This window comes from Dermatophagoides pteronyssinus, unplaced genomic scaffold (genome assembly GCF_027571235.1).
Source record: "Dermatophagoides pteronyssinus isolate colony J.1.1.1.1 unplaced genomic scaffold, Derpt_VIB-CSIC_2022.12 sq0008, whole genome shotgun sequence".
Classification (NCBI taxonomy): Eukaryota; Metazoa; Arthropoda; class Arachnida; order Sarcoptiformes; family Pyroglyphidae; genus Dermatophagoides; species Dermatophagoides pteronyssinus.
In genome coordinates, this window is record NW_027461532.1 from 607250 (window position 1) to 625410 (window position 18161).

General features: G+C 29.2%; 5 protein-coding genes across 6 annotated transcripts; 2 read left to right on the forward strand and 3 right to left on the reverse strand.

Moving 5' to 3' along the window:
* Positions 1–1115: 1115 nt before the first annotated feature.
* Spt6 (transcription elongation factor Spt6) lies at positions 1116–7746 on the forward strand. 2 transcript variants are annotated; one of them, XM_075820853.1, is made up of 7 exons: positions 1116–1336; positions 1375–1564; positions 1632–3850; positions 3916–4059; positions 4132–6361; positions 6443–6729; positions 6806–7746. In XM_075820853.1, the coding sequence occupies exons 2-7, from the start codon at positions 1414–1416 to the stop codon at positions 7499–7501; spliced, it is 5727 nt and encodes a 1908-aa protein (XP_075676968.1). In that variant the 5' UTR covers positions 1116–1336; positions 1375–1413; the 3' UTR covers positions 7502–7746. The 2 variants fall into 2 exon arrangements, with proteins under 2 accessions (XP_075676968.1, XP_027201261.2); XM_027345460.2 differs by having other exon boundaries at positions 1116–1564.
* Positions 7747–7860: 114 nt separating this feature from the next.
* MFS16 (major facilitator superfamily transporter 16) lies at positions 7861–11128 on the reverse strand. The gene is made up of 9 exons (XM_027345461.2): positions 10867–11128; positions 10098–10796; positions 9577–10023; positions 9282–9515; positions 9029–9207; positions 8850–8960; positions 8678–8768; positions 8463–8611; positions 7861–8401 (listed from the first exon to the last, which is right to left on the reverse strand). The coding sequence occupies exons 3-9, from the start codon at positions 10016–10018 to the stop codon at positions 8060–8062; spliced, it is 1548 nt and encodes a 515-aa protein (XP_027201262.2). The 5' UTR covers positions 10019–10023; positions 10098–10796; positions 10867–11128; the 3' UTR covers positions 7861–8059.
* Positions 11129–11311: 183 nt separating this feature from the next.
* Es2 (ess-2 splicing factor homolog) lies at positions 11312–13054 on the reverse strand. Its single transcript, XM_027345455.2, has 2 exons — positions 12557–13054; positions 11312–12498 (listed from the first exon to the last, which is right to left on the reverse strand). The coding sequence occupies exons 1-2, from the start codon at positions 12955–12957 to the stop codon at positions 11388–11390; spliced, it is 1512 nt and encodes a 503-aa protein (XP_027201256.2). The 5' UTR covers positions 12958–13054; the 3' UTR covers positions 11312–11387.
* A 23-nt stretch (positions 13055–13077) lies between these two features.
* Positions 13078–15931, forward strand: LOC113795272 (solute carrier family 35 member F5). The gene is made up of 4 exons (XM_075820854.1): positions 13078–13815; positions 13876–14834; positions 14899–15058; positions 15132–15931. The coding sequence occupies exons 1-4, from the start codon at positions 13301–13303 to the stop codon at positions 15847–15849; spliced, it is 2352 nt and encodes a 783-aa protein (XP_075676969.1). The 5' UTR covers positions 13078–13300; the 3' UTR covers positions 15850–15931.
* LOC113795274 (eukaryotic translation initiation factor 3 subunit D-like) lies at positions 15873–18054 on the reverse strand. The gene is made up of 4 exons (XM_027345468.2): positions 17790–18054; positions 17606–17730; positions 16665–17528; positions 15873–16597 (listed from the first exon to the last, which is right to left on the reverse strand). The coding sequence occupies exons 1-4, from the start codon at positions 17968–17970 to the stop codon at positions 16103–16105; spliced, it is 1665 nt and encodes a 554-aa protein (XP_027201269.2). The 5' UTR covers positions 17971–18054; the 3' UTR covers positions 15873–16102.
* Positions 18055–18161: the final 107 nt, after the last annotated feature.

Below are 18161 nucleotides of genomic sequence, written 5' to 3' on the forward strand. Positions count from 1 at the left end.
TTCTTAGCAGAAAAAAAAATTTAAACATCTTTGGGTTCGGGAGTGAAAAAAAATATCTTTTGAATTTTAACGAGAGAAACTTGTCGGTTGATGATGAGGAATGTGTGTAAATGTGGAAATTAGAGGGGCGAGAAAAGAATCAAAAAATTCTCTTCCAAAAACCGGCGAAATGATTGGCCAATAAATTTTTTTTTCGGCGAAAAATCAACTTCCAATCTCTCTTCGTCTTAATGATATTTAATCGATTTTTTTCAAATCCGATCAACTTGTTATTTTCGACCAAAACGAAACGAAACCTGTTCATCATCATAATAATCAACAAAATTCCTAATCACCATGGTTATCTTTCATTTGGTGTTAATGATTGCCACAGTGTTCAAAAATTTGATTTTTTCTTTTTGATAAACCGGCGATTGGATATCTTTCTCTCTTTCTTTAGATTCTCTCTCTTTAGATTGGAGATGCAGAAATATTTTAAATATTTTTAAATTGAATTTTTTTTGTTTTGTTTGTTGTCGATTAATTCCTGGAACCATTCTATTTTGTTTAGTCGTTGAACGGGTTAATTTTTTTCTTTTTTATTGCTTCCACCTTTGAAAGGATTTTTAATTTGAAAACAAGATATATATCCTGACTTTATATGGGATTTATATCATTTTAAATGGATGGCCGACACACCTTTTTGTTCACCTAGAAATGGATGATTAAAAAAAAGTAATTTCGATTAAGAAAAGATAGATTAAATTGATCAACTCCCTTGTTATTGTTGTTTTTTCGTTTTTTTCACAATTTTATCTTTGATCATAATTAGTTTTAATTAATTAGTTTTGATTTGAAAAGGATAATAATCCAAAAAAAAGGGTCATCGATGTTGTTTTTCACAGATTGAATTGGAACACGGTAAAAAAAATTCAACAAATTTTCCAAAAAAGAAAATCTCAATTTCGTTGGAAATTTGAGAAAAATTGAAAAATTTTTTGAAAAACGAAAATATTCGAATTCGAATTTCGAATGTTTCAGCAAGGGGGAAAATGAGCGCCATCTTTCGAATCAAATTCGAATCAAATTTGGATAATGTTATTTTGCTCACCAAACAGCAAAGAAAAAAATGCTGGTTTTTTTTTCTTCTTCCATTCTTTCTCGGTTTGGCTCGTGTTGTTTACATATATCCATCCTTATAAAGGATACGGCCATCATTTTGTTTTCGAAATTTTTTTTTTCGTTATCCAAATTTTCAATTTGGAAATTCATCAAACTAGTTTATCGTAAATTCACCCTTTTATTTTTCTTTTGAAAAAATAAAAGGGTGAGAATTTTTGTTCGTTGTGAATTGTCATTTTTGTATTTCAAACTAAATAAGTTTTATCAAAAGTGTTTTCGTTGTTCTCGGTCCAACAACCAACCAACAAAAAAATGGCCGATTTTTTTGATCGTGAAGCCGTATCATCCGAAGGTAGTGAAGATGATGAAGTACGTGAAGAAATTCGTCGTCATAAAAAATTAAAAAAAGTTCATGCTGGTGGTGGTTCGGATGAAGATTCCGAAGAAGAAGAAGAAGATGATGGTTAGTTTTTTGGTTTAGTTTTTTGTTTTTTGCGTTTGAAATTGATTTTTTTTTTTGATTTTTTTAGATGAAAAAATTGCTCAAGAAATGAAAGATCTAATCAATGATGATGTTGAAGAAGAAGAAGAAGAAGATGATGATGGTGATTCTGAAGATGGTATTGGTCGTGGTCATAAACGATCACATGATGATGATGATTTGGAAGAAGATTTAGAAGATGATGATTATGATCTGTTGGAAGAAAATCTTGGCCGTCGAATCGAACGTAAGAAAAAATTTCGTCGCGTTCGACAACTTGAAGATGATGATGATGATGAAGATGATGAAAATCCTGCAAATACATTAAATGAACGTGATGCTATTGCAAATGAATTATTCGATGATGATGATGGTTTTGGTTCAAATAATAATTTGAATAATAATAATAATGATCAACAACAACAACAACAATTAAATCGACAACAAAATCGTATTCGTGAACAAATTGATGATCAATATGGTCAAATTGATTCGGAACATTCGGATGAATCAGATGATGAAGATAATTTTATTGTTGATGATAATGATCAACCAATTATAACACAAAAACGTTCAAAACGTCATGATGGTTTTAATAATCAAGCGCTACAACAAGCACAGGATATTTTCGGTGTTGATTTTGATTTTGATGTTTTTGATGATAATGTTGAATTTGATGAAGAAGAAATGGAAGAAGATTATGATGAAGAAGGTATTGATCGACAACGTCAAACAAGTAAAAAGAAAAGGCAACGACAACCGAAAAAAAGTATTTATGAATTATATGAACCAGCTGAATTGGAACGTAGCCATCTAACTGAAGCTGATAATGAAATACGTAATACTGATGCACCGGAACGTTTTCTAACACGTTCGATTCCAGTAACGGCTGCTGAACCGAATGAAATTCGTGAAGAATCTGAATGGATTTATAGAAATCTATATGAATTACCAACAATAACTAGGCAAGATAATCATAGTGGTAGTGGTGGTATACGACAACCATTAGCCGGATCAAAACCAAGATCAACAATCAATATTATATCAAATATATTGAAATATATACGAAATGAACAATTAAGTATACCATTTTTATCATATTATCGTAAAGAATATTATGCACCGGATCTGTCGATCAATGATCTATGGTTAATATTTAATTGGGATGAAAAATGGTGTCGGTTGAATGAAAGGAAAAAAAATCTGCTGAAATTAATGGAAAATATGAAAGAATATCAATTATCATTGATGATAAAAAATTCTACCAACGACGACGATGGTAACAATATTGATGATGATGATAATGATCAACCATTACCAGATGATTTTCGTCGTATAACCGATAAAGATTTACAACGTATACAAACAATACAATCATTTGAAGAATTTAATGATTATTATTTACAATTTCAATTATATTATAGTCATCAATTAACTGAAATGAAAAAATTTCTATTAAAACAAAAAAGACAACAACGTGAACGTAAAAGACAGCAACGTTTACAAGAACGACAACAGCAACGTGTTAATGAAAATGGTGAAAATGATGATCCAAATGATGAAATAATCAATGAAGAATTGAATGAAGATAATGATAATGATGATGATGATGAAAAAGAAGAATTAATGTTAACCGAACGTATGAATTTTATGCGTTTATCAATGAAAAAAGATACATATTCATTTTGTCGTGATTCGGGTATTGGACGTTTAGCATCAAAATTTGGTCTAACACCGGAACAATTTGGTGAACATATAACCGAAAGTTATCATAAACATGAAATTGAACAACATCCAATAAATCCGTTGGAAGCAGCACAAGAATATTTAAATAAATGTTTCGATACACCGGATAAAGTTTTACAAGCAGCAACATTTATGGTTGGTAAACAATTATCATGTGATCCATTAGTACGGAAAACTGTACGGCAAATGTTTTATGAACGTGCAACAGTTACCGTACGGCCAACAAAAAAAGGAAAAAAAGAAATTGATGAATCACATCAATGTTATTCAATGAAATATTTAAAACAAAAACCAATATCATCATTTTCAAATGAACAATTTTTACAATTAAATATGGGTAAAAATGATGGTTTAGTTGATATAATAATCGAATTGGATGATAATTCAACAACATCATCATCAATGCAAAAACATCATTCATCAACAACAATGTCCAGTTCATCATCATCAATGTTGAATAATAATAATGATTCAAAAGCATTTAAACAGTATTTAGAAGAGATAAAATATCTTTATCAAAGGGTATGTTTGTTGAATGTTTTTTTTCTAATTTGATTTTTGATTTTTTTGTTTTGGTTTTTCCATAGGATGAATTTAGTAAAAATGTACAAGATTGGAATGATCAACGTACAAAAGCATTGGATATTGCATTGAATCGTTTTTTATATCCATTTTTATTAAAAGAATTAACAACAAAAATTCTAACCGAATCACAACATACAATTATACAGGTTTGTTTTGATTTGAACTCATTTGAATACATAGAGATTATATTGATGATCATTTTTTCTTTTTCCCAATAGAATTGTGCCGATAAATTAGCATCATATTTATCGATTGGACCATATATACCGGCTTTTATACAGGATAAAAAAAATCGTAATCATAATCATAGTGGTGATGACGATGATGATGATGATGATAATGATGATGATTTTGATACACGTAATGGTATTCGTATAATGGGTTTTGCATTTGTACCAAATAATGAAGAAGCAAGTTTTTGTGCATTAATCGATGGTGATGGTGAAGTTACGGATTATATAAAACTTGAACATTTTATGTTAAAACGTTCGGAAGGTGGTTTTCTTAGTGATATTGAACGAAATTTACGTGAAAAAGATCGTCAAAAATTACAGAATTTTATTTTAACAAAAAAACCACATGTTATTGCATTAGGTGCCGATACATTAGTTACTAAAGATGTTATGGATGATTTAACACAAATGATACGTAATTTACATGAAATTCAACGTTTACCATTAATACCGATTGAATATATTGATTCAGAATTATCGATTGTTTATATGAATTCAAAAAGAGCCATTACTGATTTTCATAATTATCCATCAAAATTACGTCAAGCAATTTCATTAGCACGGCGGCTGCAAGATCCATTATTAGAATTTGCACAATTATGTTCAGCTGATGAAGAAATCCTGTGTTTAAAATTACATCCATTACAGGATAATGTACCACGTGAAACATTATTGAATGCAATTTATTCAGAATTTGTTAATCGTGTTAATGAAGTTGGTGTTGATATTAATAAATGTCTGGTACATCCATATACATCATCATTAGTACAATTTATTGGTGGTCTCGGTCCACGTAAAGGTGCTTATTTATTACGAACATTAAAAAAACAACAAACACCATTATTGGAAAGTAGATCTCAACTAATACAAAATTGTTCGATTGGTAAAAATGTTTTTATAAATTGTGCTGGTTTTATAAAAATTGATACAAATTCATTTGCTGATTCTGGTACGGAAACTTATATTGAAGTATTGGATAGTACACGTGTTCATCCAGAAACATATGAATGGGCTAGAAAAATGGCTGTCGATGCATTAGATTATGATGAAGATAATGATCATAATCCAGCACAAGCATTGGAAGAAATTATTGAAAATCCAGAAAAATTACGTGATTTAGATTTGGATGAATTTGCAAAAGAATTACATCGACAAGGTTTAGGATTGAAAAAACAAACTTTATATGATATTCGTACTGAATTAACTGATCGTTATCAAGATAAACGAAAATCATATCGTTCACCAAATGATGAAGAAATATTTGAATTATTAACTGGTGAAAATCTTCAAACATTTTGTATTGGAAAATATGTACAGGTACGTGTAACAGGTATTGCACGTAGAAAACCTAAAACCGAACAAGTGGATCAAGCACAACCAATTCGTATGGAAACTGGTCTATGGAAATGTCCATTTTGTTTAAAAGATGATTTTAATGAATTAGGTGAAGTATGGAATCATTTTGATACAAATCAATGTCCTGGACAATCATTTGGTGTTCGGGTACGATTAGATAATGGTCTTACAGGTATTATACCATTAAAATATCTTTCAGATAAAGATGTAACCGATCCACTTACACGTGTAAAAGTTGGTATGACAATTAATTGTCGAATATTGAAAATTATTATTGAAAGATTTTCATTGGAATTAACATGTCGTACATCCGATTTGATTGATTCGAATAATCGTTTTAAACCAAATAAAGATAATTATTATGATTTTGATTCGGAAGAATATGATATACGTTTAGAAGAAGATGGTAAAAAACGTAAAAATCATCAACGTACATATATGAAAAGAATTATTGTACATCCATCATTTCATAATATTGATTTAAAAAAATCTGAACAAATATTAAGTGCATCACCACAAGGTGAAGCTGTCATTCGACCATCATCAAAAGGTAATGATCATTTAACATTATCATGGAAAGTACATGATGGTATTTATCAAAATGTATTGATACGTGAAGAAGGAAAAACAAATCCATTTTCATTAGGACAACAATTATTTATTGATCAAGAATCATTTGAAGATTTAGATGAAATTATTGCCCGTTATGTACAACCGATGGCAAGTTTTGCACGTGATTTAATAAATTTTAAATATTTTCGTGATCTAAATGGTGATAGACAAGCAGCTGAAAAAGTATTGAATGAAGAAAAACAAAAAGCACCATCACGTATACCGTATATTGTATCAGCATCGAAAGGTATTTGTTTTTTGACTTTTGACTTTTGAATTTTTGATTTTTGACTTTTGATTTTTTTTTTTTTTTTTTTGTTTAAAATAGAATTTCCCGGGAAATTTCTACTATCATATCAACCGAATCAAAAAGCATTTCATGAATTAATAACAGTTACACCGGATGGATTTAAATATCGTATGAATGTTTTTAAATCAATATTTCAATTATTTAAATGGTTTAAAGATCATTATAAAGATTATTCAACAATAACAACAATGATAACACCTGGACAACAACAAACACCAATTAATGCTAGTCCATATGTAAAACAACAACAACATCAACATCAACAACGTACGCCACAATCATCAACAACATCACCTTATGTTAATGTAAGTGGTTTATCCACAAGCGATACAACTTGCAGCGGCATCATTATTTAATCATTTATTTAATTAATTATCATAGGTAACTGGACATCCAGGTGGTACAACGACAGCAACATTTAATGGAAATTTTGCTACCGCTGCTGCTGCTGCATCGAATACGGCCATTGCTCAATCATTAACGGTAGCCAGTGGTGGATCTACCTTTCAAAGACCTAATTTATATCCAATACCATTATCAACGACAACAACAGCAGTTGGTGCTGGTGGTATCGGTATGGGTGTTGGTGGTGGTGGTAATATTCCATCATATGCAACAGGACAAACAATGATGCCACCGCCTCCACCACCACCCCCTTCGATTCCACAAATACAAAATCAACGTCCTGGTCAACGTGGTGGTAATCAATGGTCAGATTTATTAAAACAACAATCAACAATAACGCAAGATTGGAATTCAAATCGTAATAATAATAATATTAATCATCATCATAATCGTACAATGACATCAACAACATCATTACAAATACCACCATTATTACAATCATCATTATCATCAATAACAGGACAACATCAACAACAACAACAATCATCAATGCCAACAATACAGCCATCGATATCATTAGGATTAATAAATAAACCTCGTACACCTGGATATTCAACACCGGGTGCATCATCACAAATGTCAATTAGTCCTATGCAAGATGATCAACAATCAACACCGAATATAATTAAAGGTGGTGGTGATCAAACACCATTAGTTGATGAATGGAATTGATTGATTGATTGATAATTGATTTTTTTTTGTGTGTGACTTATACAACTTTCCATTGATGATGATGATGATGATTGTGACCCAACAAACATATACTCTCTTTTTTTTCGTTCCTTTCTTAACTCTTTTTCTCATTATCATCTTAATGTCGATGTTAATCATAATAATAGTTTAGGTTCAACAACAACAGACAAAAAATGCATGAATTTTGAAAAAAAAAAAATAAAAGTTGAAAAAATTCTGTACAATTTTTTGTTCTTTGTTTCCATCATCATCATCATCATCACATCATTACATTCAAATTATTTTGTGGAGAATTTACTTCTCTGGATTTTTTTCAATTTTTTTTCTTCTTCGATGAATTAATAAAAAAAATCGGTATATTTATCCTTTCAAAAAAAAAAAAATATTTATAAAATGTTTTTATCAAAAAAAAATTAGTTAAAGTTAATTAGAAAATGATAAAAAAAAGGGTTAGGAAATTCGTTGATTTGATGAGTGAAAAAAAACCATAATCAGCGCCACGACATGATCAATGTTTGTTCGTTCGATTAGTTTGGTTCAATTTGATCTTAAACGATAATATTCTTGCCGTGCAATACGTAACAATGATAATAATGCTAATGTATCGGATAAGATGACCATAAGGAAAACATAACTCCAACCAATACCACCTAATGGTCCGCTTAATAATGGACCAATAGCTGCACCCAGCGATCCAGTACCATCAATAATAGCCGTAACTGTAGCTAATGCTTGACTTGATTTAACTTTGGTACCCAATTCAGCCGATACGGCCGTCGTTATCAATGCATATGGTCCATTAACAAATGTTCCGGTTATAATTTGTAACAGGATGTTCATCGAATTTGATTGATTACCATAGTTGTAATATAATAATAGCTATTTTGAAGAAAATCTTATTAATTTATCGATCAGAAACAATCATCAAATATTTATTTACCGAAGGTATTGCCATACTAAGCATACCAACACAGGTAATAGCACTAGCACCATAACGATCAACAATAAAACCGGCTAATATACCACCAATAATACCACCCAAATCAAAAAATGCGGATAAAAATGCTGAATTTGATGATGAACTATGCACTGGAAAAATTTTAAAATTAAAATGATAAGATGTTGATTGATATACACCAAACAAACAAAACATACTTGAAAAATTAATATAAAATGGTAACCAGAATAAAAATGTATAGCTAACTAGTTTGGCAAAAAATAAACAAACAGAAAATTCAATTACACCCTTTGTGTTTGTGTAATTGAAAATTGATTAATTAAGTTTTTTGGGTAAAAAAATTATTACAAACCAAAAAGAAAAACTTACAGGAATTTTTAATGCCTGAAAAAATGAAATGGCATGTTTTTCCGGTATATGTACATTAATGGCACTATCGTCTAATGAACAAAGTAATGGACTATCTTCTTCCATTTGTGACTAGATAATAAGGTGGAAATAGAGAAATTAGAAAGAAGAGATTATTAAAGAGTTGTTTCGAACGTTACCGATTCAATATCATTATCATTACGAATAATAATTCTACGATGATTATCACCACTACGTGCAAATATACCCGAATCTTCAGCTGATTGTATAATCGATTCGGTTGGATCAATTTGATCAGCGATTGTTGATTGTTGCGGTCCATGTATGATTGTTGATGATATTCCAACATCTTCGGGACCTGAAATTGAAATTGAAAAAACATTGATCAATGAACAAACGTCAGCAAACAAACAAACAGAAAAAAAAACTTACAAGGCACAAGAAATAAAAATATAAAAAATCCAGATAAACCAATAATCAATCCGGGTATTATAAAACTTAAACCCCAATTATAATCGACAAAAGCACCGGCAACTAATGCACCAATAATATTACCAACATTTGTATGTGAATTCCAAATACCAAACAAAACACCACGTGATGATTTATTAAACCAATGACCAATACAGGTAACAACAGCTGGCCAACCAGTTGTTTGTAAAATGCCTTTGATTTAAAATGATAAATTAGTAAATTAACCCGGTAATTTGTTTCAAAAGCAACTTACCGGAAAGAATTTGTAATAAAACAAAATATGATAATGAATGTATATTATAATAATATGCTAAACCAATTGAATAATTTAATAAACCACTAAATAACATTCCAAAAGCAAGAAAATATCTTAAATTACAACGTTCAGCTAAAAACCCAGAGAAAAACATTCCAATAGCATATGCAAACAAGAATGCTGAATCCAATAATCCAAGTAATGTTTCTGAATCATTTTGATTATTGAATGGTTTCCAACCACATTCATCCCCATCATTATGATGATCAGTTTGATTATTACAGGTAAGAACACTTTTAACAATACTGAATGGACGACGACTTAGATGATAACTAGCATATGCTAAATATGTTAATATTAATACAAGAGATCTATAAATGTTTAAAGTACGAAAACGTTTTTGTAAAAAACAACGTATTCCAATTGGTAATTGTAACATTTTCGCTGAAAGAAAAAAACACAGAAAAAAAACCAGATTCAATTAGAAAACAGACAAATTTGAAGAAAACAAAACTTACTGAAAAGGGTGATTCGAAAAAACGATTAAAATAATACTCGCCACGAAAGAAGAAGATCAGAGAACAGAAAAGTCAGTGATCGATCAATCAATCAATCAATCAATCAAATCAAATCAAAACAAAAAAAAACGTTCGATTTTGTTTGATAATAAAAAGGTAGGATAGTGCGTATGATGACAATTATAATCAAAGCAAAGAAAAACAAAAGAAAACAAAAGAAAAAGCTAAGATCACAATGATGGATGATTATTATTGTTTTGGTTGTTTTCAATAATTAAATTAAAAGTTTGTGTAAGGATGATGAGGTTAGATTCCATTTCGTTTGGTGGTTAATCGGTTGAAATCGTTGATTTGTCAAAATAAAAATCATCAAAAGAAGAAAGAAGGAAAAAATAATCAATTTATCGAATGAAATGCGTCATATTTTATTGTTGGCTGTTGATGATTGGAAAAATTGTTGATTTTTTTTTGTTCATTTGAATTTGTTGATGATAATCAACCAATGGTTACCAATGATATCGAATAATGAAATTCATATCACGATATTGATCGATGATCGAATGAATGGAGAGAGAGAGAACGAATGAAGTGAAGGGGAGAAAAAACAACAACAACGACGATATTTTGATATGAAAAAAACGTTGATTATGGATCGGTCCAGAAATAGATTATGGTTATGGTTTTTTGATAAAAGTTTCTCTATGAAAATGAAATAGATCACGTAAAGAAAAGTAACCAAAAAAATAAGATAAATGTTTTGTTTTTTTACCATTTTCTTTATTATTTTCAAATCATTGCCACAAACAGATCATTATCATTATCATCATCGTTGTTCATTCAGTTTATGATATCATTGATGATGTTATCATCAAAAAAATTATCAAATTTTAGCTCAACCAGAAAATGAACCAAAAAACTGTACACTACACACAACACTACGCGTATCAAAAGTACAAACAAAAATGAAGAATCCTTATGAGGATTTTTTTGTTGTTCAATCGAAAAAGATTTCAATGCAACAACATTCTCAATGTCTATCACACACACACACACAGACAACATTATGTTTTGTTTTCACCAAAAAAAAAGAAAAAAGTTCAAAAACTCATTGTGCATAATGAAATGGAATGAATGAAATTTGTTTGTTTTCCATTATCATCATCCAAATCTGTCAATGATAATTTTTGTCAAATTGAGGATAGATTCACCATTGATAACCGAGATTAGAATATTTTTTTTTATTAGGTCAAAGTTTTTTTTCTTTTTAAAAAAATATTTACAAAATAATAATCAAAAAAATTGTGATGCTTTTGATCTTTTACTGTTTGTTTTCAAATGTTGATTATCATTATTCATTATTGAATTTGTTTTAGGCGTCATTGTTGATGATGATTTATTAGATATCGATGGTGATGGTGTTATTAAACGTCTTGGTGTTGGTGTTGGTGTCGATATTGATGTCATCAATGGTGAATAACTAGCCTGTAAACGATTATCAATATTTTGATGAACACCCAATTTTTTTATTGCTAATAATTTTGCAGCTGGTGACATTGAATTTAATCGTTCATGATTTGTTGTACCTTTTATAAATGGACTTTTCATATGATTTTCTGTAGTTGTTTTCTTTTTCATCAATATACGATTAGCTAATTGTTGGCCAATTTGTTCTTTTTCCGATATATCAGGAATTTTAAAATGTGATCCACCACCTGAATGTAATAATGGTGTTTGATCACCTTTTAAATTGATTGGTGTAGCATCAATACTACCCCATGTCATTAATGGTGAACTACCACCAATTAGATTTTCTGGTTTTAAACAAGGTGTACTTGGTACAAATGAAAAACCATTAATATTTGGTGTTTCTTGTCGACCAGCTTCTTTTCCATCGACACCAATTTTTCCACCATTATTTATTACGGCTGCTGCAGCTGCTTGTTGTGAAACAATACCCGTTTGAAATGGATTCATATTAAAACGAGTATTTTCATGTCGAATAATTTGTTTAGATTTTACCAATTCTAATTCATTTTCAGTAAATGGTACACCATCCGGATCAAACATAACAGAATTTTTATTCGAATGTTTCCATGTAATTAATCGACTACCAGCTGATTGTAATTCTTTTGTTGATTGATTCGAATTCATCAAAATTTGTTGTTGTTCAATTGTTGGTAATTCTATTGATCGTTCAACCATTTCATTATTCATTCGTGAATCACTATTTAGAAATTCTAATCTTTTTAAATGTTTTTCAATATCTTTATCTTGTAATCGTTCAAATGTATCATTATCTTCGGATGTAAATTTATTTAGAAATTTATTCAGATTTAAATTTTCAATATTAATCGATTGATCGGATGTTTCATCATCATCATCTTGATCTCTAGGATCAATTCTATTTAGGGGAAAAAATATCAGAATTATTAAGTTGGTTTTAAGTTTTTTTGACTTACTTTTGTAAACAAATTTCATCATCATTTAATGTTGATGCAGGTGTTGAAAAATTTGCTGGCGTATTTGACATATTATTATTATTCGTACCTTTATTATTTTGCTCGATTTTTTTCCTAGCCAAACGAGAAATTCGTTCAAAATCATTATTTTTTATAGCATCTTGTAATTCTAATTCAAGTCGCATTTTAGGTAAATCTGGAAAAAAATCTCGTTCAATAATTGAACCAATTTTTTGACTATATTCATCTTCATCTAAAATTTTACGTTTTTTTCGTTTCAATTGATTATTGTTATCCGAATCGGATGAACTTGATATAATTTGTAGTTTAAATTCATTGATCTGTTCGTTGGATTTATTATCATCATCACATTCATATGGTACAATTGCTTTGGAATCCATTTTAAACCAAAAATCAAAAAAACAAAACAAAATTTAAATAAATCACGAAAATGATGATGATGAAATATCTGTTGACAAAATAAATATTCGAGAAAAAAATATACTATTTCAACAACAATTGTTCGATTGTGTGGAATTAGTCAGCGAAAAATCGAATGTTTGATGATGTCATCCAATTTTTTTGTTTTGTTTTCATTCATTAAAACCAAGAATATTTACCTTTTTTTCAAGCAAAAATCAATTTCATTTTTTTGTAATATAATCTCATCAGAACGATGGCTTGATAAAATTATGATTATAAAAGTTAAAAGAAAAAAAAACGACCAAGACAACGACAATTACGATGAAATTAGTTTCCTGTCGTTTTATATTCGGTTCCTTGATACTACTTTTAGTCGATTTATTATGGGTAGCAAGCTCGGAATTAACTGAATATTTATATCATGAAAAAAATTTTCATAAACCATTTTTTACAGCCTATATAAAAAGTGTTATGTTTTCATTATATTTATTTGGTTTTATTTTTTTCGATTCATGGTGGTCACAAAAATCACATCTAAATCCTGGTGATTATTATTCAATTGTTTCTGATTCTGATCAACAAAATTTAACACTTGAAGATGATGATGAAGATGATGATGACGATGAAGAGGACGATGAAGAAGATGTTGATCATTTGAATTTGAATAATATTGATAAAACTGGTGATACAATTACCGAAGAAAATATTCCGAATGATAATGATGAAAATAAAGATTTACAACCGATTAAATCATCGTCGTTATCGAATAATTCGCATTTTATAAGCGATTCTGTTTGGATTCCAATCAAACGATGTAGTGATACTAGTTCTTTGAGGTAAATTTTTGTTTTTGGTTTGTTTTTTTGAATTAAAATTTTTTCTTTTTTTTTAAACAGTGGGAAAAGTAGCGAAACTGAAGATGATGAAATTGTATCGAATGATGGTCATGTATTTATTGAAAATATTAATCCAGAATCGGATAAAATTGATAATTCAAATATTATCAATAAGAATAAAAACATATCATCATCATTATCGAATGTTAATTTTATTCGAAAAACATCATCATCGAAACGTTCGAAAAGAAAAAATCAAAATCTTATAAAAGGAAAATTAAAAAAACCAAAAAGATTGGTAAGATTTTCAAATCTAATTGAAGTACGACAATTATCGGATAAACATGCTGATGATGCATTTTTATCACGTCTTTCATATTCATCATTTATGCGTATACTTTATCAACGTAATCGTCAACGACAATATTCATCAAATTCTATTGATAATCGATTATTATCATCATCATCATCGGAACAATCAATGAATTATGATGATCATCATCGAAATTCTGGAAATAAATTAACAATACGTGAAACATCAGTATTGGCATTCTATTTTACATGGATTTGGTTTGCAGCACATCTTAGTTTTCATATGGGTTTACAATATAGTGAAGCTGGTTTAGTTAATGTTTTATCAAGTACAACACCATTATTTACATTATTATTGGGTATATTATTTCCATCTGGTTCAATAACTGATTCATTATCATTAACAAAATTATTATGTGTTCTATTATCGATATCAAGTGTTGCAATGATCTCTAATATTGAACCAATTAATCCAAATTCACAATCATCATCATTATTAATTCATAATCAAATTGATAATTTTCAATCTACATCCAATAATAATAATAATGGTAATGGTGTTGGTGGTATGAAATTGAACAATGAAACAATATTACCATTAGGTAGTATTTGGTCATTATGTGGTGCATTTTTTTATTCAGTTTATATTGTTTTGATGCGTTATAATCTAATCAATGATTCAATGTTAAATTTTCCAATGTTTTTTGGTAAGTTATTTTTGATATTTGATGATTAACAATGTTGATAATTTTAATAATTTTTTTCGCAAAGGTTTTATCGGATTTTTTAGCATGATATTTATGTTTCCATTTTTAATGTTATTAAATTTTACACAAATTGAAACATTTCAATGGCCTTCACAAGATCAATGGATTGTATTACTAGTCAATGGTTTTTGTGGTACAGTTATATCTGAAATATTATGGCTTATGTAAGTTTTTTTTGTGGAATTTTATAAGTTTTTCGAATCATTTTTATTTTCGTTTCTTCCATAAAAATTTCAGTGGTTGTTTTATGACATCATCATTAATTGGAACAATATCGGTATCATTTACCATTCCAATGGCCGTATTTTTTGATATATTTTATAAAAATATTGAATATCCAAGGATATTTTTTCTGGGAACAATACCAATGTTTTTTAGTTTTATTTGGATAATAATTATATCACAATATGAACGTTGGGATCCAATATTGGATCTATTAGAACAATGTCTTTATTCAATTGGTTCATCACCAAGAAAATGTTCCGGTACAATACGTTTAAATGAATCAAATGTAATAATGAATAATTTGATTGAAAAAACAATTGATAATGATAATCATCATCATTATTCGGATAAAAATAATCATTCAACTAATGAAATAATGGACCAAAATATTATTACCAATAATAATGATGATGATGATGAAACCGGTGATTCAAATAAATCAATCAAAATGTCGATAAATAATCGAAGATTTTTAAATGGAAAAAAAGATTCTTCTGATCATCATTCCGTATCCTTATCATCATCATCATCATCATCATCATCAACAACATTATCATCATCACCACCATCATCGCCTTCATCCTCCACTACATTAAGACATTTACAATTTAATAAACAAAGAATGGCCGATCAAAATGATCATCATCATCAGAATTCGGATGATGATGATGAACATAATGAACAGACAAAATCATTGATTGATGCTGCAGCTGCTGAATTAGCTTGCTGATTTTTTGTTTTTTCCAATAGGAATTATAGAAAAATTTATTATTTATTTCAAAAAAATTTTTCATTTCATTTTTTCTTTCGTTTTTGTGTTTTGTTGGTTATTGTGATATTTAATCATTATTATTATTTTTGAAAAATTTTGAATGCTATTTTTTTGAGAGGGGGGATGAAAAAATTCTTAAAAAATTTGTAATATGATTTGAGAGAATAACCGAAGAATAAATTTGATTGATTGATTCATTTTAAAGATGAATTTACTTTTTATCATTAGCCACTGTTGTTGCAACCATTGGTGATTCACTAACATCATTCGATTTATCATCATCACCATCATCATCATCATCGTCGTCGTCATCATCATCTTCATCGGTTTCAAATGTTTCCGGTGGTATTGAATAAATAATTAAATTTGGTTTGTTCGGATCTTTTAGTATAAGATATTTTCCTTCATCTAATTTCAAACATTGATCAATAATACAACGTAAAATACCCCATGCATTATCCAGATTCAGATTAATTTGATCGGCAAATTCGCGTGGTCGAAATTGTTGTGTACCAAGAATCGAATGTTTTGTTGAATCACGAAAATTCACTCGTGAAACATAACCAAATTTTATCTGATGTGAACCGGCCAACAATGATTGTACAGTCCATTTAGCCAATTTACAGGCATTATTTTTCAATTCATTTGCCAATACAGCACCACGTTGTACATCAAGTTTCCGTCGCCAATCAATTGCTCCGGGAATCTGATTTTTTGGCAAACACAACAAAAAAAATAATTCAAAATAGATTCAACAAACAAATCACACTTACTCTTGAATCCCATTCATTCAATGCTTTTATATTCATTAATTGTTGTTCATCATTCGAACCATATGTAACGGCATCATGTTCACAACGTACAACCAGATTAACACCATCACCAAGATTCCATTTACGATAACGATAACCAACCGATGCAACTTCAACATTTTCATCATCACCAACAAATGGATTTGGATTTTCAAAATTATATTTTTCACCATTTTTTTTCAAAACTTGTTGTGAAAAATTATGATTAATAAATGTTGCTTCCAATGCTAAATTTCTTGGATTATTAATGCTATTTGGATCATCATTATATGGTGGTTCGGCTGCACTTTCATTCACTGATAATAGATCAAAATCAGAATCATCACGTTTATCGAAAAATAATTTATCTTTAAAACGTTGTACAATAATATCCCATGAATTTACTGATCTTGTTGCACACATTAATGTTGCAATAATTGCATCTGTAGCATAAACATTTCCTTCAATTTTTGATAATTTCCGAATGATTGGATCATCAGTTGTTGTTACTTTATGAAATATACGATTAATACGTTGTAATGGTTTTTCCATTTTTGAATTTATACGATCATATGTTTTATCATAATATTCCATTGAACCGGCTGTATAAATATCATGTCCATCGCCAATATTCGGCAACGATAATTTGGATAAACGTGGAAAATCCATTTCTTCCAAAATTTTCCATTCCGGTCGTACATTAACAGATGATTCACGTTTTTTTGAATTCTGTCCTTTATTATCATATTTTTTATTCGATTTATTACCATATTTGCCACGTGTATTTTGACGATTATTACGACGAAATGCATTATGATTGTTTCGTTGATTACGACCACGTAGATTCTATAATTTTTTTTAAAAAAATAAACATTTCCCAATTAGTTAATCAAAAACAACAACAAAATGAACAAAAAATTTACCTGTCCCATACGAATTTTACTACGTTGTGTACGTTGATTTTTAGTCTGATCAACAACCTGAAATGAATCTTCATCTTCAATCATATTACGATATTGATTGGCACCATATTGAACTTGATATTTCACTGAAAAAGAAAATTGTGTTCAAAATAATTTCGATTGATAATCGAAAGAAAAAACTTACTCAACAAACGATTATCGGAATAAGTATCACCAGTCCAATCGGCAACCATACCAAGACGATCATTTTTATTAAATGATTGATAGGACATTCCATTGAATAATTTTAGATTATCAACTGGTCCCCAACCATGTTCATTTACAGGTAATTCAGGTAGAATTAATTGCTTTTTCGGCGCTTCCATTATTATGATTCCACTTTTTTCAATAAAAAACAAATCTTAATCCGGATTTATCAATGAAAAAAAATGTGAGCGATGAAAAAAATAACACGCGTACAAGCCGGTAGAGGCGTCTTTCTTCTTCTCGTTGTTCTTTGCTTCATTGCTTTCTGCTGTCACGCTTGCAAGCAGCTCATCAAATATCAATCAATTGC

What these genes read in the sequence shown, in the direction of transcription:
- LOC113795272 (XM_075820854.1), top strand. Translation starts at nt 13,301, where the DNA reads ATGAAATTAGTTTCCTGTCGTTTTATATTCGGTTCCTTGATACTACTT. An exon ending in AGTGATACTAGTTCTTTGAG is followed by an intron (nt 13,816 to 13,875) that starts GTAAATTTTTGT and finishes TTTTTTAAACAG; the next exon opens with TGGGAAAAGTAGCGAAACTG. An exon ending in TCTGAAATATTATGGCTTAT is followed by an intron (nt 15,059 to 15,131) that starts GTAAGTTTTTTT and finishes TAAAAATTTCAG; the next exon opens with TGGTTGTTTTATGACATCAT.
- Spt6 (XM_027345460.2), top strand. Translation starts at nt 1,414, where the DNA reads ATGGCCGATTTTTTTGATCGTGAAGCCGTATCATCCGAAGGTAGTGAA. An exon ending in TATTGTATCAGCATCGAAAG is followed by an intron (nt 6,362 to 6,442) that starts GTATTTGTTTTT and finishes TGTTTAAAATAG; the next exon opens with AATTTCCCGGGAAATTTCTA. An exon ending in CAACATCACCTTATGTTAAT is followed by an intron (nt 6,730 to 6,805) that starts GTAAGTGGTTTA and finishes TAATTATCATAG; the next exon opens with GTAACTGGACATCCAGGTGG.
- MFS16 (XM_027345461.2), bottom strand. Translation starts at nt 10,018, where the DNA reads ATGTTACAATTACCAATTGGAATACGTTGTTTTTTACAAAAACGTTTT. An exon ending in TTTATTACAAATTCTTTCCG is followed by an intron (nt 9,516 to 9,576) that starts GTAAGTTGCTTT and finishes TTTAAATCAAAG; the next exon opens with GCATTTTACAAACAACTGGT. An exon ending in ATGATAATGATATTGAATCG is followed by an intron (nt 8,961 to 9,028) that starts GTAACGTTCGAA and finishes CTTATTATCTAG; the next exon opens with TCACAAATGGAAGAAGATAG.
- Es2 (XM_027345455.2), bottom strand. Translation starts at nt 12,957, where the DNA reads ATGGATTCCAAAGCAATTGTACCATATGAATGTGATGATGATAATAAA. An exon ending in GATGAAATTTGTTTACAAAA is followed by an intron (nt 12,499 to 12,556) that starts GTAAGTCAAAAA and finishes TCCCCTAAATAG; the next exon opens with AATTGATCCTAGAGATCAAG.
- LOC113795274 (XM_027345468.2), bottom strand. Translation starts at nt 17,970, where the DNA reads ATGGAAGCGCCGAAAAAGCAATTAATTCTACCTGAATTACCTGTAAAT. An exon ending in GTAAAATTCGTATGGGACAG is followed by an intron (nt 17,529 to 17,605) that starts GTAAATTTTTTG and finishes AAAAAATTATAG; the next exon opens with AATCTACGTGGTCGTAATCA. An exon ending in TGAATGAATGGGATTCAAGA is followed by an intron (nt 16,598 to 16,664) that starts GTAAGTGTGATT and finishes CCAAAAAATCAG; the next exon opens with ATTCCCGGAGCAATTGATTG.